The 26645-nt window shown below is 41.6% G+C and overlaps 1 protein-coding gene across 7 annotated transcripts in view; it reads right to left on the bottom strand.

The window, feature by feature from the left end:
- Positions 1-26645, bottom strand: part of gapvd1 (GTPase activating protein and VPS9 domains 1) — a 34460-nt gene that overhangs the window by 2982 nt on the left and 4833 nt on the right. Inside the window, exons 2-29 of one of the 7 annotated variants that reach the window (XM_088076995.1) lie at positions 24440-24658; positions 23283-23550; positions 22604-23176; positions 22435-22518; positions 22207-22341; positions 21150-21342; positions 20448-20528; positions 20152-20175; positions 18044-18198; positions 17579-17708; positions 17114-17239; positions 16777-16950; positions 12621-12758; positions 11194-11328; positions 10433-10552; positions 10024-10101; positions 8884-9230; positions 7881-7968; positions 7040-7072; positions 5661-5732; positions 5432-5560; positions 5215-5341; positions 4346-4458; positions 3479-3638; positions 3141-3328; positions 1834-2047; positions 593-665; positions 266-463 (exon numbers count right to left, since the gene is read on the bottom strand). In XM_088076995.1, coding sequence (XP_087933121.1) covers positions 266-463; positions 593-665; positions 1834-2047; positions 3141-3328; positions 3479-3638; positions 4346-4458; positions 5215-5341; positions 5432-5560; positions 5661-5732; positions 7040-7072; positions 7881-7968; positions 8884-9230; positions 10024-10101; positions 10433-10552; positions 11194-11328; positions 12621-12758; positions 16777-16950; positions 17114-17239; positions 17579-17708; positions 18044-18198; positions 20152-20175; positions 20448-20528; positions 21150-21342; positions 22207-22341; positions 22435-22518; positions 22604-23176; positions 23283-23550; positions 24440-24624 — 4341 coding nt within the window. In that variant the 5' untranslated portion in view covers positions 24625-24658. Of the gene's footprint in view, positions 1-265; positions 464-592; positions 666-1833; positions 2048-3140; positions 3329-3478; positions 3639-4345; positions 4459-5214; positions 5342-5431; positions 5561-5660; positions 5733-7039; positions 7073-7880; positions 7969-8883; positions 9231-10023; positions 10102-10432; positions 10553-11193; positions 11329-12620; positions 12759-16776; positions 16951-17113; positions 17240-17578; positions 17709-18043; positions 18202-20151; positions 20176-20447; positions 20529-21149; positions 21343-22206; positions 22342-22434; positions 22519-22603; positions 23177-23282; positions 23551-24439; positions 24659-26645 lie in introns of all 7 variants that reach the window. The other 6 variants (XM_088076996.1, XM_088076998.1, XM_088076997.1 and 3 more) reach the window with 6 other exon arrangements.

Below are 26645 nucleotides of genomic sequence, written 5' to 3'. Positions count from 1 at the left end.
TGTAGGGATGGGCCCACATTAGCCGCTGAAAGAACCTCACGCAACGCCGTGCGGATTACAATCATAAATATGTAAATATGTAAAATGTATCCACACAGGTTAGCAGATAGCGGTCTTTATGATGCCCTGTAGGTACAATACAGTCATTTGGGGAATCATTTTTTAATGATTCTTCTTAGTCTTCCTTTGTAAAAGTCAAGCGATCAATACTGAAGAGCTGGTTTAAAGTACTGTCGACGAGGTGTGGAAAAACAAACTAACTTACCCTTATGAGGACAAAGACAAGCACAGGGACAAAGTCATCCGCTCCAGGGACGGAGTCTTCGTTGGCCAGGCTGAGGAGGTTCATGATGGTGGAACACATGCGCAGTATGCATTGGACTTTGTCTCGTGGCGTCTTGTACGCATTGATGGTCCTGATCTCAGACTGTGCAGAGGGCCAAGGAGCCTCCTTCAGGTAAACCTGCAAACACGAAAAGTTCAAAGAACATCTTTATAATGAAAACTTTTGAAGTTACATGTTTCATCATGTCTGACTTTTTTCTCGACAAACGCGTGAAAGTGATGAAAAAAAATGTCAGCAAGAAGATACCTCTGGGATTTGAAGTGCTTTGTGATTGGCTGTCACAACTTTTGTGAGCCGCTGGATGTGTTCATGGAAAAGCCTGTTAGAGACAAAATTACTCAGTGTTTGACAACAGAGAGTGTGCAGTCTGTCCAAGCTGTGCAGCTGTCCAAATAACATATCAATCTAAATAATAATACATATGAATCAATTTTTCGCTCTGTTTTTCTTGTGATTAATAAAGTGGCTTCAACTCTTTAAAAGAAAATACACAAATTAATCTTCCTGGCTTCCTAGTAAATATTAGCCGCTAAAATGAGCTTTTATGGTTTATAGGATTGTGCGTTCTCTCTTTGCTATACATACAACATCATGACTTTCAATGAAATTTTGTAATACAATTTTTCTAGAAGTAAAAATATATAAATTAACTGTACAGAGTGCTCCGGAGATGAAGTTGGCGTCCCCCTGGTTCCCTTGTCAAAAAGCCTATGGGATTTTTCCAGTGGATTTTCGATTATTGCAGAAAATGAGTTCTGTGGTAAAGAAATGTCTATGATACTTACTTGTTTTGTTCAGCAAGATAATCTTCATTAAAGAACACCACTTTTATGAGTTATGAAGGCTAAATGCAGTGGCCGTAATTAAAAAGCAAACATTAAGCTATAAACAAAATACACCACGGTCACATGACTTCAACGTCACCGCCACAACAAGGCTGTTAAGCCATTTTGGGCATGACGACGTTCTATAGTCTCATTTAGCCACTTGAAAGTCTCTTAAGTTTGTGTTAATCACAGACACAGACCCATTGACTTCCAGATGAGGGAACTGGGAGTGCTAAAACGCAAACTCATTTCCGTGTTTTAGGACTCCTGGGGCACTCTATCGTCACACATCACAGCTTCAAATCATTTTTTACAGAAAAAATACATGACATGATTTTAAATGATTTGCGTACAAACACAATAAGGGGGGGTTAAAATTTCAGTTCTTTCTTCCATATACGTATGTATATGTAGAGGACCAATAAAATAGGTCTAGCCAAAATGATTTTTGCTACATAATAATAGCATTTGATCGCACTATAAAAAAGACGAAGACGGTCCAATTCTAGGATTTTTTTTCACTCCAGGACAAAACTGCATAAATGAATTTGTATAAAAAAAACATTATTTCTAGGTTTAAAATCTTTGTAACATAATGGAAGTAAACAGCAACACTGCCTTGTGAGACTGTGTGCTACTGGTGTCATTCCAGCTACTCACTGGTCTCTGAGAATATCTCCATCCTGGTTAGGGTAAAAGGCCAGTTTGAAGATGCGGTTCATAACACTGCGCTCGATAGCCATCTGGGCGTCCTGCAGCTGGTCCTCGCTCGCGTACTGCCAAATGGCATCACGGGCCATGGCGCCATACAAGTAGCGCAGAAAATCCTCCACTGCGGCTGTCTTGTCATCCGCTGCCGTGCAACCCTGGAACGCTGGAGGGGAGCAGAGAAACAACAGATGTAACACCAGCACAGGAGCGAGCTGCAACCTCGACTGTGCAGCTGTAGCATTGTTTTAAGTGAGTGAAGTCCAGCTTGGAGATAATGTTGTTTTTAGGCTTAAAGGCTTTTTGAATACTTGAAAATACATTTTGATGTTTTATGGCATAGTAATTTCCATGTTTAAGCACAAAGTGCTTTTTAGATTAAAAGATTTACAAATTAAGAACAAAAAAAATCAGAGACCTGTTTCATGACATACAAAAATTAAGTACACAAGACCACATATAAACAGATGGAGGTGCAAGTGCAGAACAAAAAATAAAATAAAATAAATGATTAATACATTAAAAAGTAAAATACAGATTAGAGAAATAATTTCATATAAAGCAGGTCAAATTTAAGTAAAAGGAATAACAACATATACAAACAAATAAGATGCAAATACAAGAGACGATCTAAAGCAGACAGAATGCCAATAAAAGAACAAACCCTTAAATTAAAACCGATAAAATTGCAAAATAAATGGAAGCGCGTAAAAAAAATACTAACATGATTTATTACAACAAGTACACTTTAACTATGTAATGACAATAAGGTAAAAGATAAAACACCATTAAAGAGTAATGTTTAGTCTCGGCCTTCTTGTAAAAGTGAGTTTTAAGGAGGCGCTTAAATCCGCAGTGGAGTCTGCTGATCTCACACTGAAGGGAAGGCGTTTCCAGAGAGATCAACCTTTACTTTCAGTCTGGTTGGTGGAACAACTGAAAGGTTCTGATCAGCTGATATTGGGGGCCTGGCTGGGTTTTAAGTGGTTAAAAGTTACTAAATAAAATCTGGAGCCAGACCTTAGACAGCCTTGTAGGTGATTCATAAAATTTTAAAGGTGACTTAAGTAGCTGGGGATGGACTGCTTATATTACAAATATGTGCCTTTTATGTTCCTGTTTGTTTGTGAATAATATATAATATGCTAAAAGCAGGTTTGAAAATATGACATCAAAAAAGTCAGGATTGTCTTTACTCTCTGTAAAGGACAAACAAGTCAATATGTCCCCAGTGAGTTCCACTGAGTGTGAAAATGTACCTTTTATGAAGTCAAGCATCCTGGACTCCATGTGTTCCAGGAGGAGCCGGACACAGACGGTGGTGAAGTAGCGGTTAGCCACCTCCTTGTCTCTCAGCACCCTCTGAAGGAGCCTCTCCAGGTGAGCCTGAGAGGTCTGCAGGCCCTGACGACACCTGGTTAGATAAGCTATGTATGGTGCCCGCTTTCTAAAGAAAACACACAGAAATTTGTATTCTATTATTGCCACTGAATTGCTGGCTACATCTCTGTGGTGAACAAAGTAAAGATAACAAAATGAAAGACCCATGGGGCACTCTAAGTGAGCTTGCATCAACTCTCCAGGCCTCCTTAGTTACCTGTAATCCTCCGCAATGGCAGCCAGCAGCTTCCTGCAGGTGCGTGCGTCGAAGCGGCTGACACAGCGCGTGGTCTCCTGGATCTGGGCCATCTGGTTCTTATCCTGAAGGTTGATGGCCTCGGCGAGCTGGACCTTCAGGAAGCAGACGATCTCATTGTCTGAGAAAAAGAGGACGATGGGGAGACAGCATTAGACGACATCGCTCGCTGCTACAGAGAGGAACGACTGGCTGCTGTAATCTGATCAACCTGCTGCCGCCGCATGACAACGTGACTGATGGCCACAAAGATGGAGTCTTATGGTTTGACTATTTCACAGGATGTCACTTGATTGTGCCTGCTATTGTCCTGATGTGAAGGTGGTTCCCTGAAGGATTGCTCTGGGGAGAACTAAGTCTTTATTTTTGTGCAGCATCAGAATACTACTGATAAAATGTTGGCACAATATTAATCTTTGTGGTTACATGAGTATATTTAATAGTGGTTTAATAATGTGATATTTCACTGACACCATATGGGAATTCTCTTTGAACATCCCCCTCTCTTTTAACCTTGCCCCAAACCTTGGAAAGCAAGTCAGAAGGTGAAGGTGGTACAGATTTGGTGTCTTGCTTAAGGACACTTTCAGCAGGTTGGAAGCTTGCCAGCATTAAGGGCTTGTACCCTGCTCCCCATGGAGAAGGTGGGACAAAGATACCTAAAGTCTGCTGGACAGTAACAAGTTCACAACATCTCTATATGAATACACACTAAATCTTGACATTTTTTAAACTGAGCTTCATGATCAGTTTATACGTTATCACTACTTGTTACAGTCATTACAGCAGCACTAATACAGGACAGACTGATGCACAAGGACTGCCTACCTTCAGAGTCCATGTGGTCAGGCAGCCCATTTCGTGTTGTTGCTGGAGCCATGATGGGCAGAGCCACTGAGTCTGCAGAACACAACGCCAACCGCAACTTCTTCTTTGCATCACTGGAAGACACAAAAAAATTCTAATTAACAGCAATGGCTGAGAGTATCTGCCTAGAAAACTAAAACATGTTGAGTGATTGATTGCAGGGATGCTATGGTGAGCAGATTTTCACACAGAGTAATTAACTTGTGACTACATCGCTGTTACAGATTACAACAGAAATTACAAGATATATGTCAATGGTGCTCAATATATATATCAAGTTACTGCTAATGTAAACCGAACACTTCCTACTGATGCAGCTTCACATTTAACTGGTGAAATACAAAGACCTTTATCATGAAGTAGTCACATGAAATGTGATGTGTATCAGTGAGTTTAGCACTTACCGCGATTGTTAATCAAACAGGTGTATAAAAAACAGGACCATGGTCATTTTTGGCATTTGCCGACTGCAGATCAGTTTGAAATATGGCAAGGAGCGACAGAATAGTCAGTAGCAGCCACAGTGAGCTGTTAGATGGAGAGCTGCAGGCGACAGGATGCACACCTCCAACTTCTTAACGATTTAACGGACTAAAATCAAATCAAACAAAATCCTCCACAATCATCTTGTCGGTCAACTGTTCTTTTAATCTGACCCTCTGCTGCAGCAGCTGTGCGGAGTAGAAACTTTCATTTCATAACTGTAGCATCCGTCGTTCAACAGTTGTGGGGAAGTTATGTAATTGGTGTATGCCCAAACATTGTGTAACACCAGTAACACTGATAATCCTTAGTGATGATTGTACATTGGGTTTTTGTGCTTTTCTGACCTGAAAGAGAACTTGGAGTCATGTTGCTGTGCTGTCTGGCTGGCTGAGTCTGGGAGGTCATCTGTGGAAATGTTCTGCAAAGTGTCTTCTCTAGGAGAGTCGTGCACGCTGTCCTCAACACAAAGATCTGTTAACACATACAAAAAAAGGCAGATTACTCATTTTTTCTGAAGTGCGTATAATAGTTAAATATACATAAAAAAAGTGTTTTTCTAACCTCCTGTACCATCGTAAGAAGCTCCACCTGTGGCTCCATCACTTGGACTGGTCCTCTTGATGTTCCTGTACTTGTCCAGGATGTCTTCAGCTGCCTGCGCATGAGAGCTATGTCTGGGCAACGGGTCATCTGATAAACCAACCAACACACAGGATGCATTAAAATTAAAGCCACTATAATAAACATCTGCATTTTGTCCATAATTAAATTAAACTGAACCAGGACAGACCTTGCGGGACACGCTCTGGGACAATGTCGTCTTTCTCCTGCTTGTCCCTTTTACGAAATGCCGCTATCGGAGCTGTAGAGGAAAGACTGGTGATTAGTGGAGCAACAACCTTTCACTATCGCTGGATGACAAGCTGATCATGAGTTGCCTGCTGACAGCCACTTTAGTAAATTTTTGGTATTTTTTTAATGGTTTGTATTGAGACTAAAAATCTCAATGTGGGATGTATGGTATCATACACCCCCCCAAAAAAGTCTTGTGTCAAACTTTACTGAGAAAAAAAGCAAAATTATACTGAAATGGTTATTTTAAAACTATTGGTTCATAGCAGAATATCACAAAGGTCCACTGTAAGTCATTATAAAAACTCCAGTCAATATAAATGTACATAAACCCACTGATGCTTATCCTATTAAAGGGCAACTTCTGTATTTTTAAACATGGACACTATTTTCCCATGTTTTTATGTCTAAGTGACTAATGGAGACAACATTTTTGAAAAAAGGTCCAATATTGAGAGAGACCGCTGCAGCCACAGTGGTGAAACAGGTAACCATTCAGAACAACTGTGCACTGTCAATTTACATCCTCTGAAAGTGCTTGTTTTTGCCACTGACAGGCTCAGATTGTTATCGTAAGTGTCTGACAACATTATGGGAAAGACCTTACAGAGACACTAAATGTTGACTGAAATCTCTCAGACTTTTCCACTTTGTTGAAACAAGCTAAATATTCAGCCTTGAGGAGCCGTTTCCACTGTTGTTTTACGTGGAACAAGTCATCTCTCGCAAGACTTCTCCTTGAGCAAGAGTTAGTCATGATAACAAAGACAGAAAAAGGCAAGAAAAATGTTTCATTTTTCCAAAGGGTCATTTCCAAAATGTTGTCAGATACTTTTAATAACAATCTGTGCTTGCCAGTGAAAAACAAGCAATTTAAATGGATGCGAATTGATGGTGCACAATTGCCGGTGGGGATTACATTTCAGCCTGCTCCCATGAGTCACCCAAAAACATGGGAAAATAGGGTCCATGCTGAGAAATAGCAAAGTTTCCTTTTAACACAAAGGTGCAAACAGGACAAACAAAAGACAACCAGGGGTCTACAATTTAATGACAGACAGAAAACAGTAGGTGGAGTATCTACATTGATATTCTGTATTCTCCATATAGTAAAATGGTAACGTACTGTAGCAAAACAAAAGAAGGAGGGTGATAAATGGATGCATGTATGAGGAGTGTGGGCATGTGATCTCAGGCTACAACCATGTCACATTACAGCTCTATAGCTCTAAGGCGACATCTACAAAGCAGCATGGGCGCGCAGCCGCTGGCTCCAGCAGTAAAGCTAGCTGAATGACGGCAGCGTGGAAGCGTTACCTGGGACATCACTCTCAGCCGTCCAATACAGCACTGTGAGGGACACAACAGACAGATTTGGCCTTTCACACACAGGCTGCCGCTCTGATGGACAACTGACTGTGCGTCACCATGCAGAGCAACAGGACAGACACAATGGACTCTACAGAGGTTTGGCTGGAGATTGGTGGTTTAGGCTACACGGCTCTTTACTTTGCCATGTGCACGCTGTCCTCCATTTTATGAATATCAATTTAATGTTTACTTAAGAAACATCATTATCTCAAAGAGTAATAAGCAGTCATTCTGTGTGGGCACAGCTCATTATTTCCCAGACAGATGTATGAGAGATGGTTGTAGAGTAGAACTGCAACAAGAGATGTGTCATCTATCAGTGCTGATGACAGAAAGGTCTATCTAATGACCATTAGCCGCTGGCTGACAGCACTGCTGGGAGGGCTACAGCCATACAATCTACACAGCTAAAGCTCCTGTGATGACTGATTAGCTTTGAAAAGTCTATATAAATCTGCAGCCAGTGAGACGTGAGAGAAAAAGGACTGGACGCGTCTCTGAGGTAACTTCAAACAACAAGAAACATGATTTTCCAACTGGAGCATCAGCAATGGAGTGGACAACATGGATCATCATTCTCTTTCTCACATTATAAATTGGTTTTCTCTCTGCTCTTTAAAGTGTGATATTTCCTGTCGGTTGTGATTAAGAGAACTTTTTTTTTTCAGCAACAAAAAACAAAAAGGAGTGCTGCAATCAAACAGATCGCTTTCATGTGTATAAAAGTTGATTTTTGGGTTTAGAAAAGACGACATGCTTAAAATGACCAAGTGGTTAGTTTTCTTACCTTTGGGAATGGCTGACACAAAACGTTTCTTCCACCATGGCCGGTTGCGATCAGACTTCTCATCATCACTGTCTTTCCTGTCCTCAACCTTTGGGTAGAAATTACCAAGATACACATAAGCCTCTTCAGCAAGCAGGTCACACATTAGCCATACTAGCTAGGAAAAAAAACCCTTTACGCTTAATTTCCTCGTAAACTTATCATAAAACAAACGTCATTCAAGCTCAAAAGAAATAATTAAATAAAACTCAACCAAACCATCTTGGTTATTCTTGCCAGCAATCTAGTTAGTAACTCCACTGTTCCAACAATAACCAGCTCCAGTTTGCTCGAAATAAATTGTTAATTCACCGAGTTAAATGTAAAACACATGCCGTTACTCTCCACTGTCTCTCTTTTTCTGGCCACCGGCTGTTTACAGTCCGGTAACTTCACCACTAGGAGTTGCTGCGTCTTTAAGCTCAGCTGCCTGCTCCACCCGTAGAGACCAGAGACTCAGCTCTGGTGGTGTGTGCTGTACACCACATACAATAAGGTCAATAGAAAGAAGAGTGCCTAGATTTATGGCTGTATTGAAAAACATACATTCGGGATTTCTAAGTATACCATAATACCGTGATACCACCCAAGCCTAGCATGTGATTTGGGACAAACCAGTTTCTTTTAGCGTATCTGACTTTTTGGGTCATGGTCACATATTCTGAACCTGTTCTTGATGCCTGATGTTTTCAGCATCTTGCTAGTGAATCTGTAAGCTTTTCACATTGTCAAACTGTCCAAGTTCCAGTAGCGCTGGACTGCTGGCGACTGATGATGAGGAGAACGAGTCAGAATTACACAGCTATCTCTGTGTTTGAGAAAAACTGGCAATGATAAAATCTTGGTAGCATTCTGGTCAGCTCAAATTATGACACACAACAGCTGGAACTCACCACAAAATAAACTATTTATTTCTCAGCTGCTCCTCAGCAGCAGTAGTAAAGACACAACTGTAGCTGCTCACCTCTCCTTTCAGGGAGTCCTTGCTAGGGGACGAGGACGGCCCTAAGGCGTAGGCCCCGGCAGGGTCGCGCTCTTCAGCCGTGACCCGCCGATTAAGGCCGGGGTCGCTTGTGGGGCGGCGGCCTGGGCACACGATGTCAGAGCTGCGGCTACGGACCAGCCTGTCAGGGAAGGAGTGGCGCTGCTTGGTGTGCTCCAGCTCAGCCTGGGCCAGGCAGTGGGGCATGAAGAGAGAGTGGCGCGTCTCCTGCCCCAGGGCACTGGCTTCAGGGATGGGAGGATCGGGGGGAGGGTGAGGGGGCCTGGCGTAATGCACTTTGGGCCTCACTATTGTTCCAGTGGAGGAGCCTGAGGTAATAAAAGAGAAAATAAAAAGGTTTAGAAAATACGAAAAAAATAAAAGTGGATACTATTTAAACATCTGAGTGCATTTTATATCTGTATTCTCTTTAATGTTTAAGTTGCTTACTTACCAGCTCACTGCAACAATGGCTTCCCTAAGTAGATGTTTGTGTTTAACTCATTTTAAAGCCTTAAATAAACTAATAAAATCCTCCACATAGGTTTAACAAGAGGTAGTTCTGTGGCACAAAATCTCACTTGTTTCTAAAGAGTAGATAAACATTACAAAACCAGTAGAAAAAAAAACACCTAAAAAGTGGGGGAGAGTGCTAAAGAGAGATGTTGGTGGGAGATGAGCCCTAGGTATAGGTAGGCCACCTGTTCCAAGGGTAGACTCTCTCCTGAAAAGCTTCCAATGGCAGCCTCGTGCCATGAGCACAGTGGGACAAAGGGACAGTGCCAAAGAGCCTGGGGTGAGGTCTCTCAACCTGTCATCCCTTCACCTTGCCACAGACACAAAGCCACGACCATTCCTCTCTCACACAATTCCCACCTGCACTGCAAACAAAAAATGCACGGGAACAAAGACTGCGAAGAATAATTTGGGATACTAAATGGGCCAAACAAAATGACATTTAATTTGTGCTTCTAATATGAGCAGTAATTGGGGTAAGGCGCACTTTTGGTTCGTTCCGCAGAGCTCAAGCTGTTCTGTGAGCCTGTGACATTAGGGAAGGGATTTAATGATACTCATTTCTATCTCTGATTGGATGTAGAGCATTCTGGGAGCGCAAATTACCTTCGCCAGAGGAGAGGGGATCGAACATGGCCAGTAAGGAATCGGCCTGTGAGGGTGGAGATGTCAGATGGTGTGCTCCTGAAAAAACACAAGAGGATACCAGACAATTAAGAGCATTTACTAAATTAACCACTGATACACAAAAGCACACCGCTCTTATTTTAAGAAATGGTTTATTGCGTTAAGTTAAAAAGATAATAGCCTGGTGACTCCCCAGCTGGGCTAACGTAGAATATTTAACTCTACACTCAAACTTCATGCGACAATTACAGTTACTGACAACAGTGATTTAACTTGGTGGCAGCTGCTGAAGTGACAGGGATTGATAGCTCTGGCTGATTATGTTTAGACCAGATAGACACTGGACTGGTGGCTTAGCTGGCTTAGCGGGGATGTGACACTCTCCTACCGTGGCCTGACTCCTCCCCATCTGGACTGGTCACAGAGTCCTTCCCTCCAAAGTCTGAGCTGCACTCTGATCGCAGGTCCTCGATCTTGTTGGGGATGTCTTCTGAGGTTGCGCTGATGCCTGCAGCGGGAAATAAAACAAACATAAAAACAGTTGACATTCAGGACAAAAGCAACTCAGTATCACCTCTACAGTAAAATAAAAGCAGAAACTGCATGTTCAATGTCTCTCAAACAAAAGGGGATATTATTCTCTTTACTTTACTGTATGCTTTCTCTGTGATGGGAACCCACTGGGAACTCTAAATTGGTAGCGTAAGCTCCCATGGGTTAGGGGAGAGACATAGATAAGAGTGATCATCAGATGCAGACTATCCATCGGCTGGGTCCCGTGGGAGGTTTTCATGTGAGCTGAGCCACGAACATCACCGCTGGCTTCTTAATCTAGGATACTACTTCATTCGTGTCAACAAAGCATGTCCACCTGAGCCCACGGAAAAGACAACCAGCAATAACCTGTGTTACACGGAAATATACACACTGACCTCATTACACTGGTTAACAACCCTGCCGGCAACATGACCGCTCCGAGTAGAATCAAGGAGGATAAGAACAGATTATTTAACCAGGACTTTTTTAACTTATAGAGGACAAAAGCGACTAAAGAATCAAACAGAGCTGAGGAAGTCAGAGAGAGAAAACCCAGGCGGACAAAGTAAATGTTAAGATGAGGTTGGGGGAGAGAGTAGGTGAGATTTATACCTGAGACAACACTGAGGCCTGGTGTGCTGGGTCTCGAGCTGACCTCTCTGACCTCTGTGTCATCGGAGGTGCTGCCAACCCCTGAGCAGCTCTCCAGCTCCTGCAGACGCTCCTCCTGTTTCAGGTCTGGCGCTTCTGCAAGTGGACCAAGAGGGAAAAACACATATCTATAAATTCTCTCTTCAGAACAAAAAGGCATATAAGACAAGAATGCGTGCCATTCTCACTTGAAGTGTGGATAAATTTAAAAGAAACTCATAATCCACTTTACTTGTGTCAGTTTGCAAAAGATGATGGTCAGTCTTTCATTCTCTCTCTCCACCCGCCCCCACAACCCCCACCCACCCAACCCCTCCTGTTACGATCATTGGGAAACCAAGTGCGCACATATGCATGAAATCAAACAAAGCATACATTATCATGTCTTATAACTGCCAAACCAAACCATAAAGCTAGTACGGCCAATTCTTTGGCTACCCAACGGAGCTGTTGGGTCGAACCCAGAGGCTCCATACTAACAGCAGTACTCATTTGCATGCTCGTTAGTAATAATGTGTTGGTGAAGTGCTCTTCAGAGTGTAGTTTTCTGCTGCCTAGCCATGAAACAAGCGGTCTACTCGAAGCAAGCCTCCGATCGCGCCATTACCGAGCAGAACAGGGGCAGCAAACGGAACAAAAAGCAATCAAGACACTCATGCATGTCATTTCTGCGCTGCACATATTGAAATGGTGTACTAGTTCAATTAACATGAGGCCCAGGCTTTTCAAAGAAACACTTAACGCTGTTAATAAAGCACTCCACTGATTTTCACAAAACACTGGTTCTCAAAAGGGGGAGTTAAGCACATTATATCTCATTAATAAAAGCTTTGAACTGGATGTTAAATTTGCAAGAACAGACAAAGAAAGTGTAATCGAAGACTGTAAACGCATTTGGATTGGCACTGACAACTGACGTGAGCTGATGCCCTTTGTGAGTATTGTTATAGCAATACAATATGTAAACACCAGTCTCACAGCAATGCAATGTAAAGTCTAGCCAGATAAAAAACTGACACCATGTAAACTGACTGAGGACAGCTGCTGTCCTTGTGCTTCCCTCCCCACTGCTCCACCACAGGTGCAAACACACCTGGTGGTCCCTCTAAGGAAACCCTGAGCTGCCTTTTACTGGCACACGCAAATCTGCCCTGAAAGACAGGCTAGTGCACGCAAATATGATGACAGATGCACACACACATTTTTGGTATGGAATGCCGTGCAAGCGCACCTGGTGCCCCAGCCCCCACTATGTCGAACAAATATAAATATGCATGCATACATGTGCATGCAAGCACACATTTGAGACTGTCATGGAGATGAAGTATAAGAAGAATCAAGAAAGTAATCGGATTAAAGAGTCGAAGAGAAGGAAACTGGCTCCCTACCTGAATCACTGGGAAGGACCTCAACGCTCCAGGCCTCGCTTGTAGTCTCCGAGATAGTGGAGCCATAGGGGTCCAGCAGTACTGAACCCGAGCCAGGAAGACACAGCAGGCTGCCGAGCATGTTCTCTGCAGCTGCCCCTGAGAGCACAAAGAGAGAACGAGGAAAAGAGTTAACCTCCTTCCACAGCATGAACCAGCTTTTTTCTGTATGGAAAAGTAAGGAGTCACCTCTACGGTCGCAAAGTCATCTTAAAGGCATCTTTTTGTACTTTATTAAATCTCAATGTATTGTTGTAGCCCTGATGTTGATTCATATTCTGTAATTAGTTCTGATAAATTATTCAGATATAAATATGAGCAACATGTGAGGTTCAGAGCGCCACTACAGAAATGATGCCCACAGGATATCAAATTTTATATGATACTGGGGCTGTTAACTTTTTTTTGTCAACTGAAAAAAATAATACAGGGTTCCTACAGCTCAAGGAAAGATGAATTTGAATTTTTTTAGTGCCACTCAATATGAAATTTGAGACCATTTTTACAATAACCAAAATTGAAAGGAGGAAAAAGAACATAACTGACATCAGTAATTAAGGGTTAGGGACAATTTTGCCCATATGTCATATGTTTATTGTGACAAAAAAAGACTTTTTTTGTTACTGTGTGGGACAAAGGTAGAACAAACTGGGAAATACCTTTTTTGGACAATATTTGTGTTTCTCACTCTGAACGTGGGACTCCAGTGTATTGATTCCTATCACGCCAATTTTGAAAAACTTTTTGCATGAAATACATAGAGCCTTATATACATTGTCTTGGTCAAATAGCCAATTTTTGTTTAATTTGTACTTTCCCTTGTTGTCATGGGTAGCAGCTAGCGGACAGAGGATCCTCTGCTCGGTGCTTCCCGGGCAGACACAAAATATTAGTTTGTTGTGGAGTTTGCTATCCTGATCGGCGTGATGTCATTATACCTAATGTCCCTCGTATTTTAGATTTATTTTTAGATTTTACATTTAAGTTCAGAAAAAAAAGATTCTCAAAAATTCTTCTTCTAATATCTTTACATTTTAAAGACTTTTGAAAGATTGATTTGAGTCATTTCAACACAAATTAAGGTAGTAAAAAAATGTCTTTTTAAACTTCTGAGAGCCCAAAGTGAAATCTTCAAAGCCATCAAATTTTCAATCATTTAGAACCTGAGAAAAGTACAAAATCCTCACATGAGAGCTGGAACCAGCAAATGCCTGGCATTTCAACCTGATGAATGACTAAAATTACTAATCCATAGGGCTTTTTCTTTCAAAAATTGATTTTCTTTCAATCCACTAATGAATTCAGCGAGTAATTGTTTCAGCACTATATAGCGCCGGATGTATTGCTTTCACATTATATCTTAATTAAAACCCATTCCACCACTTTTACAGTATGCCTTCGGGTCTGACTTTCACACAACACTGTGAAACGGCCTGAGATAAGCACAAACACTAGAAAACACCCTCTGTGAATGGTGTGTGGATGGCGCTTTAGACACTGCGAGCTTTGCATACAGAGACATAGAGAGAGTTGGAGGTCGCGTGCATTTCATGCTGGGACCCACAGGCACGTATACCACTGTGCCAAAGGTCAGAGGTTAATGGTAATATCTCACCCTGCCCCGGCCTCCAGGGCCATGACTTTGAGCCGTTGATTAAGCCTAGCATTACTCACAACCAAATTACCACTTCGCCCACCCTCCCACAAACTCCTCAGCACGCCGTCCCTCCATCTCCATTTGGGAAGCCATGGTTTAACAAGGTGGAAGAATGCGGAGGAGCTAGCAGGTGTGCGTGGGAGTCAGCGGCCAAGGCTCAAGACCAAAAAGTCGGCCTGTGGTAGCCTCGCCCCCTGGTATGTCACGCTTCCACTTCATGGCACACACACGCCATGAGCACGCATACATGCCAGCGCCCAGGCAACAGTGTGTACTGATGTTGGCGGGGGCAGGGCTCTCATTGGCGGCGGGAGAGCTCTATCCCGCTGTCCGTGTTTACAGTCTTCAAGGTAGGGGCGCAGAGTACTTGTCTTTCAGGTGGATGATTAAATGAGTGGCACAACAAGAAGTGAAACAATTAGAATTTCTGCCTCATTATCATGGTAATCTTATCAGTGGGATAATGAGGTATTAATGGATATTTAATGTGCATCTCATAACCCAATCCCTTGGAGAAAACACATAAGGAAATCGCTGTAAATTCACTTAATGATGGAAAAGTCCCCCAACGCCATATTCCGAAGAATGAAAAATGGTGGATGCAAATGAGAAGGAACCAAGGTCAATAAGACTGCAGGGACTGAGTGAATGTCAGAGAGACAGAAGGAGAGAGAGATGGGCAGGGGGAAGGCTGAGAAGGAAAAGACTGAGGCAGAGGAGACAGGAGGATGTGGGTCTGAATAACACGAAGGCCCGAAGATTCTGTCTACAGCTGCTTTCACATTAGATCAACCTGTCATTTTTACAACCTGTGTCCTTCCCTCCACGGCTTTGACTCACAGAGTGCAGAGGCTGAACCTGCACTATCTACTAAAGATGTTTATCTTTTATATCAGCATATTATGGTTACGCATGTACTTATTAGCTGCCACTGTGATAATACAAGCTATTTTCAGGATACACTTAAAAGACACATAGAAAAAAACTTATTTTGTTCCCAGAGGCCATTTTTTAAATTTAACTTTTTTACTGTTTCCTCTTCACTAGTCTATTTTATCAGTTGGACGATCATTTCAAATTTAGTCAAATCTTGGAGTTAGTGACAGTAGAATGAAAACTAGAAAACTAGAATGAAACATAAACTTTCCTTTTTTTTGTTGGAAAACCTCATGATCAAAAGATGAATGTTGCCAGCCACTGAGTGTTTTTTCTTAAACTGCAAAAGCATAAATACTAAGATATGCTGCATTACTTAAACCTAGCATTGTGTTAAGTTAAATGTCCAGTGTGTGAGATCTAAGGGGATTTAGTGATATCTAACGGTGAGGATTCCAGATTGTAATCAACTGAAATCTCTTCCGTTTGGAATCCCTTCAGTGTTCATTGTTTAGGAAAGTTTTACTGGTAGCTGAATCATCCGCAGAGGTCTCTTCCTCTTGAAAACAAACAGAGCAGGTGATTTGAAACAGTAAAAATGCAGAATAAAGCAGTTTAATGCTGCAAATCAGTGTTTCTCTGACACTGTTCAGCACGTCAGCTTGTGCTCAGCTTTTATTCCCCAAATACTTTAAGATCCAAACATTCAGGAGGTTTTTACCGGGAGCCGAAAAAATGCAGAGGTCTCCTTCTCTCCAAAACAAACCAGGACCAGGTGTTTCAAACTGGTAAAAACACTGATTTTTTTTTTTATTTTTCCAGCACTGCTTATCGCAGAGGTGCTTCTAACTGCAGTGGCCGGTGTGAAAAATGCAAATGGCCCTATCTAGAGACAGTTTATGGTTTGTCCATTCTGGGCTATGGTAGAGACATGGCAGTTCAACACGGCGATCTATACTGACAAGGACCCACTCCTTATGTAGATATTAATGGCTCATTCTGTGGTAATGAAAACACAGCAATTTTCATTTCAGGTAATTTATACACTAACAAAACATATTTATTACATCATATTTATAGCCCCTAAATACTAGACACTGGACCTTTATGATTTAGCATTGAGATAGAAAACTGCACTTTAGCAATGGCACTGAATTTAAAAAACAGGTAGACAAATTTCAGTCATCTACCTAAATGCTAAATGCATAACATTGTATTAAACCATGTGCACACAAACAACTAGACACACTGGTACACTATATTAGTACAGTTCAATTAGGTAAAAAATGTATTTATGATGTGATCTGAAATTCTGAAATACAATCTAAATGATTTATTTTTAATGACAGAAAACTGTCATGAGAAAATGCAACTGAAGACCTGCTTTTTATTGCTATTTCGCCCTTACACCACAAGGTGATGACATTTCCCTAAATCGTACTTAATCAACAGTCAGGGAAGATCCCTGCATGCAGCAAATTCATCTCATAAAATGTATGATGATCACACACGCTGTGCAGATCAATCACTTTGCTTCCTGATACAGAGAGTGAATAAATGTCGATAGAGGTCAGAAAGCCCCACCTGCTATTTCCTGCAGCCGATCTTCATCCATGTTGGGGTCAAAGTCACTGCCGAGCACATCGGTGCTCCAGGTTTCGCTGACCGTCTCAGAGATGTCCCGATCATCTGTCAGACCCATCATGTCTCTGATCTCAAACTTGCGCAGTTTGTCATCAAGGTTGTCCTGAGTAGTGGCTGAAGGAGACATATGCTTTGTTTGACCGGGACCGTTCACAAATAACGTTCATCTGTAATCTTTCTTATCTTTCATGTGCTTGCAAAATTGCCGTATTTGAAAAATATATATTTTGATTTCCAACTCAACCTTTTAGCAGCATTCAGAAATACACACACATACCTTGTTCATGCTCCAAAAGCTGTAGCGCCTCCACTCCATTGCTCCCTGATGGTCCAGCTCCCAGTTCAGACACAGACTCTCCCTCCAGGTCCAGAGATGACACAGAATTAGAACGATTGGATGGACCTGAGAGGGGAAAAAAGAATGATAAATGAGTATTAGGGGCTGTCAGTAATTCAGCCAGTCGACAGGTCATACACCAGATATGACCCTGTGACATTTCAAAATATGCAATGGAGTGTTAAAGTGAGTTGTATCAAGTTCTTTCCCTCATTTAATGGCTTCCAATTCATAATAACACTTATGTGCTAACCCCAGACTAAATACAAAAACACTGTTTACAACTTCTCACAAGTTCACAAAACTTTTTCTGAAAACTACTCTGAAAATATATAAATATTAAACACTACATATGAAATGTTTTGTAACGTTTTTGCGTCATGTGTCGTCCGACTGCGGACTGACCCTCTGAGATGCCTTCCAAGTTGTCACTGCAGAGCGAGAAGCGCAGGGTTTTGTCTGGTTTGCCATGCAGCTTCGTATCATCTGCATGGCCATCCCCCTGGGCCCCATCAGCCATCTGCAGGTTCAAAACCTACAGAGCAATACAGAAAGGAAGAGCACACATAAAAAATATCACTTCTGTCTGGTTGCTAACATGCTTTGCCATGAGTCACTCTTGTTAGAGACATTATCTCATTCATAGACGGGAGGGGATCGTTATATTTGGATCAGGGAGTGGGTTATACATGAGATACAGGGTTTCTTATCAGTTGCATAAAAATGTAAGCACACGCAAAGCACTGCAAAATTCATGACACCGACTCTGTGAAGTCTTACTCCCCTTTAGTGACAGGAAAAAATATGACACTGAATTTATCACATCATCATCTCTCCTGCAAATGAGTACATTAATTCAAGTCACATTACCTCATTCTCTGACATCATCCCAGGGACAGACTGTGGACCAGTTCCTAGTGAAATCACCAGCACCTCTTCTGGCATCAGCTCCTGCAGGGACTCCTGGGAGCTGGCCTCTGCCTCCCCCTCCTGGGCTATGTTGGTACGGCTACGGCTGCGAGCAGCTGCTGGTTGGGGAGTTGGAGGGAAATAAAGGGAAACTCTTATTTTCTGATTGTTACATTCAGAAAATACTAAAAATGAACATATATGCTTTAACCCCCCCGCAAAAAAATGTTCAGGAATTTGGAATTCATTCAGCGTGTTTCATAAAATACACAGGTCTAGAGCTTAAAACTGGAGAACCAAGACTCTCATGTGGTATGTCACACCATTGTGTTGCCTGTAACTGCTATTAGCAAGTATTGAGAATGACTTCCAAATGAGCTATAAGTCAAAGCAGCTTTATCAGTTTCACAAAGAAAAAATTTAAAATGACCTTTTAAATTATTACCAAATCTTTCCTTGTGTAGCTATACACTGGTGTGGCACTAAAGACGAGTTCGTCTCTCATATTTGGATGTTAGACTGTACTTAGTCAGTAATGAAGGCTCAGCTTTCTTTTAGCAAAAATAACATTTTTCAAATCTGAAAACGGTGTTCCCACAGTTCGCTGGTTAAGCTGAAAACAGAAACACACACAAAAGCGCAGCTTTGCTGATGATGTCTCTAGAAAAAAACATATGCCATATCTGTCATATCATCTGAACAAAAAATATTTTGTCCACACTAGTGTGTAGAACATTTAACGGACTTACTTCACATACACTAATCAACATGTCAACTCTTGATAACATTTGGTATTTCCTGCTCGACCTGTGTGACCTGCTTTCACAGAGTTTCCATGATTAAAATGGCAAGCCTGACATCATGAAACACTTAAGCAGCACATGACATTCATACCACTCTGAAGACCAGCCTGACACTTATCAGCCCTTTGTTTCTTTGGCTGTAGCACACAGCATTGGCTCTTTAGCTCCATCCACTGGATATATCTCACAAATGTAAAAAGAGCAGCTAAGTACAGGTGCTACACAAGTTAACAGAGGTTCTGGATTCACATGGGATGTCTAGTACTCACTTCTCCAATCATCTCAAGAGAATCACATGAAGGCAATCAAGACAACTGACCACATTAAACTCACCCTGGAAAAGTGTTTCCTTCTTATTACAAACGTTTTTATGAAAAATGTTTCCATCAAAGCATGAATAGGGATTAACTGAAAAATTTGGACAACTTGAGTAAATCACACTTTCTTCACTAAGACACATAATCTCAGTTGAGTATTTTAAACATTCAACACTGACTTTGTTTACATGCACAAAATATTACAGTTTTTTATTGTGAAAAAGACAATATTCCTACTAAGCTGTTTACATGGCTATTAAAAACGAATATTCCACTAACATTCACGTTAACATGCAGCCATTCACATGGATTACAAGTAGGAGTGTTTCTTCTTCCAACCCAAAATGCAGGCTTGCAAACTGTTGGCAAGTTGGTTTGTGTGCAACGCACAGAGCTCACCATATACAGGCAGGAGGCAGTTTGTCGCAAACTGTGATAAAAACCCCAGCTGAGACACATAATCCAAACGTGCTGTTTTGCACGTGTCCAAAAAATGATCCTAAAACCTGAAAAATCCTAGTAAATCCAACATATCTTAACGAGAAAAATGCAAAATTCGGAATGAGGCCTAATTCAGATCATCCATTAGGAATATGCCATTTACATGACCCACATCAAATTCAGAACACTGTCAAATTTGGAATAATAGTGGAATCTAAGTGTGGCTGTAAACATACCCAGAGACACTTAAAATCCTCCAAGTCATTTACAAACACAAAAAGGCCAATATACCCACTAAATAACCACTTCCCTGATATCATCACTGTAACTCATTTTGCCCTTAAGTTCTCAGAGATGAGTGGAAACCATATGTGCTTTCATGATCACAACCACGCCATCACAGATCCACTATCATTGTGGGATGTAACTACACTAATGTCTCCTTTTATTTGACCACATCTAACGCACAGACCAGAAGCAGGAAAGGTAAGATTTTTTCCCACTCTACCTGGTAATGAAAAGCCATATTCCGCTGAATGAGGAAGCAAAAAGGGGAAAACTTAGAAAACAAAATGAGTGGAAAAACATTTGAAGCTCTAACAGTAAACCAAAGCACTGTGCAAGGCAAAGCAAGCATGGTGAGAGCACACGGACAACAGCAGTGCTAGGCAACAGTGGCGAGGCGGGGCGGGGTTACTGTGCAGTTAGGAGCAGATGAGTGTTATCTAACACGCAACTGGGTGAAACAACAGTTACATGGGTTAAGTTCTACTCCAGCTCCAACACGACTGACCGGCTACCCACCAAAAGGGGTTACTAATGGAATGTGAGCAGACAGAGTGGTGCTTGTGGGGTCCCAGGATGTTATAGCGGCTAAGTGTTGTCCTGGTCATTCAATGGCAGCACAGGAGGAAAGGAGAAGGACAAGATTGGGAGTTGGAGAGAGATTACAAAGTACATCTCAGATTGTTTTTTTTAAAAAAGTATTTCAAGTCAAGATTGTGTGTACAAACGTCATATTTCAGAGTAGCAAGCACAAGTGGTTCATTTCTAATTAAGGGGGTGTTGCTACAGCATAATTTGTCTTGAGAATGCTGATGAAGGTAGTCTATGCATCTTTTCCATCCATTCCAATTAAAAGGAGTTCATTTATATTTGGTAATTTAATTGGTTGTCATTTCTGTAATTGAGCCTCAATCCAGGCCATGCTAATTATCTTTATAACAAGCTGAGAAGAAGCTCATTAGCTTCCTATAAAACACAGGCCTTTCACTAGTCATCACCGCTCAACACTACTTGTTTATTTTGCTTCTCATTAGGCAAAATATTACACTTCCATAGACTACTTCTTGTTTCAAATTGTGGTATTCCTACAAAGCAAAGTCTCCTTTAGATCCCCACATCAGGAAATTACAGGAGGTTGCATCACTTTGAGCACATCGATACATGTATTCTAAAAAGAGGCAGGATGACAGAGGCTTAGAGGCCGTGGAGTTAGGTAGGTACCTATGGGGAGCCTGTTCTTCTTGTTGGCAGGAGTGGTAGCCGGGGAGAGCTGGGGGGTGTTGGAGGGAGTGAGCTCCAGACTGTTGCTCTTCACAGTTCGAGACTGGGGCACGTTGGCAACCAGCGTCTCCAGAGCCATGTGCTCCTCCTCCCGAAGGTGGTCTCCTGCCATCACATTCCGCACAAAGTCCACCTATGCAGGACGCGGAAAACAGTAGAAAGGTAAAAATTAGGAGGGATTTGTTGTCCCCCCCCCGCCAACTGCCTGACCCATAATGGAATGACATTCCCACCACGTGGCTTTTGTTTTAATTTCTGAACTGTTTTAGTTTTGCCTTTGTGAACCCAAACCGAAGCAGCTGAAAACAATGTATCATCCTTACACTGGTCTGACTCAGAAACCACACCTCTATGAGAGAACCTGCCCTTAGAAGAACGGCATTTTCTCACATTATGAAACCTTTCACATACTGCTATTGGCACTCATGAAACCTGTGTAGTTCCCTTTTTAAAATCTGATCTTAACAGACAGCTGAACTGCTTCAACTGTAAACGCCGCAAATTGATGTACTGCTACAAAAGGTCAAGGTTAACAATTATGAAACATATGCCAAACACAGAAAAGTTTCAACGACAATTGTTCATAATAAAACCAAAAACAACCAGTAATAAGATATTTGCTCGACAACAATTTATACCTAAAGAATTAATGATGGCACTGAATAAACATCTATTGTCTCAAAAAAAAAAACTAAACAAAGGGAACCTGCTGCAAAGATTTCTATTGTTCAGCATTTTTGGGTTTTTTTGTCCACTGCCTGTGCATAAACTCTGCACTGATACATTTAAAGGAGTTGTATAAGTTTCAAGGATATATGGTAATGTATTCAGCAAAGTGCTCCAAAAATCTTATCAACTCGCTTTTTCAGTAGAGGCTACTTAAGAACCTTAAAATGTATCATTCTTGAGCTCCACCCTGAAACAGGGAGGCTGCACATAATAACTTTTAAATGGTATGCTAATGTTACATTTAGATGTCAGCCGTATAAGAGCCTACCAGCACGAGCAGCTGATTGTGCGTAATATACACCGCAGTCCGACTGAGGCCTTCTAGAAGGTTCATTGAGGACATGGGTGGGGTCTCCACTGCTCTCCCTCCAATCACCACATCCAGAAATGCAGCTACACAACTCTGCAAACAAAGACAAAGAACAATACATGATTACAATGAGAAACATGTTGCACTCAGACTGGAATTAACTATGCATCACAACAGTTCGCACACCTTATCAAATTTGGACAAACTGCTTTTCCGCCTTGGGTCTGCATCATCATCAGCCATGGCCAACTGCTGCAAAAGCTGCCCCACCTGTGTAAAAACAGAAATATGCAACATTAATCTAAACTGCAGAATGATTCTCACGTGTAAACAGAGTACATGCTGTGTCACTGACCTGCATTAGATTGAAACGGGCTACTTCATTGATGGGGGCGTCTGAGATGATACCATACTGCTCTGGGTTAACTATAGCTGGGCAGATGAAGCAGGTCAGCAGCAGGTCAGTGCACATGGTGCGCACCTCGCCCACCTCGAGACGCTCCACACATGACAGAGTCTTATACATCTGCGACACAATCCAGCGCAGGCTGTGGGGAAAGCAGTAGGTGTTCTGCTTCAGGTAACCGATGAACTTGTTGACCAGAGCTACCAGCTTGGCCTCGTTGGCCTCCACGGCTGCCTGCACCCTTTGTTTGTAGCCCTCAGATCCCTTCTCTCCGAAGCGTTCCTGCTGGGCCGGAGTGAGGCGCTCTGTCACCTTGGCGGGGTCAGTCTCCAGGTGGTCTTCGTCCTCCACCAGCAGCTGCATAATGGGTTCATGGAGAGTGGCAGTGAGGAAGAGTTTTGCCGAGTAGAGGCCCTCGGAGAAGAGCTTGAAAAGGATGCTGAAGGCACAGGTTCCCCGTCGCAGTAGACGGCGAGGGTTGTCACTCTCCTTCAGCTCAAATTCCACCAGGTATCGCAACACCTTGAAGTGACAAGAAAGTAAGTTGCATCAGATTAAAATATCTTACTGAGAAGCTATTAAATGATTTCGTAAATGTGTAACGGTGCACACAGGTAAGGCCACTGACCTGCAGCAGGTAGCTCTCATCCTCCTGCATAATACAGTTGCCATAAAGCGAGGTGAAGACTGTATGGGTGACCCCCTGGTTGTGCTCCTGGTTAAGCCTTTCTCCTGCCACTAGACAGGAAGCCACCAGTCTAGGGTTCTCCCTTAACCTGGCCAAGAACTCGCCATAGATGGTCTCCTGGAAGCCCAGAGTCTTGTAGCCATCAACAAACTGTGTGTCTTCCAGCATTTTGGCATGTTGGCAACATTCAGCTGGAGAGGCCTCCGCACTGCAGAACAGAGTTGTTTCATTAACAGTATCCAACATATAAAGTCTCTTGTCCAAACAACTATTAATCATTATATACTGTAATTCCCTCTCTCCATGACAACCAGATCCCTGAAGACGCGGTGGGTCTAACAGAGTATATCCTAGCTTTTTTAGAGGTCAACAACACATCATCCAACCTTGTTGGAAGTGACTTAATATTCACCTTTAGACAAGCAAGTACAAGTGTTAGATCACACGCTCAAAGATCAAGGGGATGCTCCGTCTCCGCAGGCTCCATTTTTATGACAACTGATCTAAACTGTAGTGACAGGACGTGTGCACACAAGAACAGCATCCAGTACCAAACTTGCTCCTGGTTTGTTAGGTTAGAGTGTGTAAGAGCACAATACAACTTACACACAGAAAATGCTCACTACATCCTTAAAGTTTAAAACATGTTTAGCATCTGAACTTTGTGCTAAAACTCATATTACGGAGAATTTTCGCATTTATTGGTATTTTAATTATGTATTGACAATATACCATATATTGCTTTCAAAACTGCTTTTTGTTAAGTAAACCAAGATATAAATAATAATAAATCAGAGGCAGGCATTACAGGAAAAAACTCCCGCAATAGACTACAAATGATAATTTTTACATTCCTGTTAGGGTACAGAGGTGCTGGTAGCTGGTATATTTTTACCTTTGAGAGAGTCAGGCTAGCTGCTAGCCCCAACTTATGCTAAGCTGGGCTAAGCACATGCAGATTCTAGCCATGCATTTAACGCACAGACATGAAATTCTGATCCATCTTCTCAGCCCACTTCTAGCAAGAAAGCATATTTAGCACATTTGGCAAAACGATAGTATTCCTTTTAAAGGGCAGCGTGGACAATAGGTCTGACCTGGTGAGAATAAGACGATCGAGGTTGATCCTCTGCTGCTTGGCGATCCATGCGGCTCGATACAGCCTCTCTGCTGTCTTCAGCACATCACTGTTGAGCCTCTGGATGAGTTGCTTCTCCGATGCCACATACAGCCTCTCCTGCTTCAGGTGGTGGGCCAGAGTGTGGATGTCTGGCTTCACCATCTTCACCAGCTCACACAGGCAGAGAGGGAAACGTCTGGAGCCCAAAAGGGACAAGATGGGAAAGAAACAGGTAAATGAGATAAAATATCTCAAAATGAAACTAAAACCCAAATAACATTTTATCAAATGATAAATCAAAATAGCTAAGCAAGACAAAAGTTAACGTTTCTTCAGTGTGCTACGTTAAAGGAGAACTCCCCAATTTTCAACAAAAAAAGGAAATTTTACTAAGCTGTGAAGAGCTGAAACAATAAGTCAATGAAATGATTAGTCAACTTCCAGAAATAACTTATTTAACTTATGTCAAATAAGTCATTTATCAAACAAAAATGTCAAACAATCTCGGGTTCCAGCTCCCTCGGTGAGTAGATTCATTGCTGTCCTGTTTGATATTACTGTAGATTGAAAAAAACAAGACCAAGACATTTGAGAAACTGTGATGAACATTTTTTTTTTACGAACCTAACATGGGCAAAGTCAGGATATGACAGCCTCTGCTGCTTCAGATTTTTAAAATCCTTTTTTTATCTGCCTCATGCAATTCCCTAACTTTATGGAAGTGGGGTATTAAAAATTGCTGATGTACATCTTTAAGATTCAATTCAGTGAACTGCAGAGATTTTTTCCATGCACACACCAGAACAGCCTTCATCCTTTCGCTTTTTCAGAATGTCAGTGTTGTAACTTTCTGGCACTGGACTTGTAGCAATGCTGTGGGACTGTGTAGCATGCATATCTGTTACCAAACAAACATCCCAGTAAACTCGAGTCAGTTATCATTCTGAGCTAACCTCTTACCCTTAACCATACAGTTGTTTAACTTAGCATCTTTAATCATTTTTAGCAGATAGTATCAATATTCATTTCTTGAGCTCTGCTACAATTTAAAGGAAATGTAATCAAAGGAGAAGCAGGAAAAGGTTCCTTTTTCTTTTAAGGTTTGGCTGAAACGCTAGCTCACACATGATGCTTGCGTCATGCAAGGGAAGTGATCATTTGCATTCCATGTGCTTCACACACTGGCCCAGCGACAACAACAAAAGCACGCTTTGCACAAGCTCCAGGAGACGCTCCATAGCAGAATATGCAAATCAACCTCCCTTTCCAGATATACACAGCCAAGACATACACACCAAGCTGAGTGCATGAAATTTGAATGATTTCTCCGTGAATCTTTGCACAAAAGCCTCTTTGTGGCTGATTGCAAACATAGCAAACACGGATTTAACTGTGGAGTTATGGCTCTGGGAAGAGAATGAGACTAGACTGGAGAAAACTGCCTCAGAGTGGGAATGACTGCGAGGCACCATCATTGTTCACGAGCTAACAGACAACCACAACGTTAGAGCTGATGTGTCTGACAAATCAAATTGGTTATGCAGATTTAAACTCATAATGATAGCCTCCACAGAGAACTCCCTCGGCAAACCAAGAATAAACAGTGATTACTGATCTCCAATTACTGTGATAGATTGTCATAATTTTTGTTTAAAAAAAAGAAAAAGAAAAAAAAGTCAAGTTTAAAGACCCATTTTTAGTTAAATACCACTATAATACAAAGAAACATTCAGTGTGTCATTTTATGGTTTGTGGAAGAAAATGCATATTTATTTCTTCATAAGGCACAGCTGCTCCTCATCACGTGTGGAAAATGATGGCTGCCTGTGTGCTGCAATCAACAAAAATAGCAGACAATCTCGAAAACAATTAATCGTTCATTAATTCATAAATTGTCATTTATCAGTTAAAATATCAAACATTTGCTAGTAATGATTTTTTAAAAATGTGTTGGTTTTGTCATTTTATCATTATCAGTTGAATTATTTTGGTTGGCTTTTAATGGCACTTTTGACTCGTATTATTTTCCATACTTTTTGTCATTTTTTAGAATAAACAATGCACTGAAAAAAAATCAAATACCAAACTTGATCATGAAGACAATTTACTTCAAAGTTTAAGTTCCCCTATGAAGTATTTATTTATAGTATTTATTAATGCTTTCGTCAACAACTAAAACTCCT

This window comes from Plectropomus leopardus, chromosome 4 (genome assembly GCF_026936395.1).
Source record: "Plectropomus leopardus strain MGB_pleo_1.0 chromosome 4, ASM2693639v1, whole genome shotgun sequence".
NCBI lineage: Eukaryota > Metazoa > Chordata > Actinopteri > Perciformes > Serranidae > Plectropomus > Plectropomus leopardus.
This window is presented reverse-complemented; position numbering and strand designations above follow the sequence as displayed.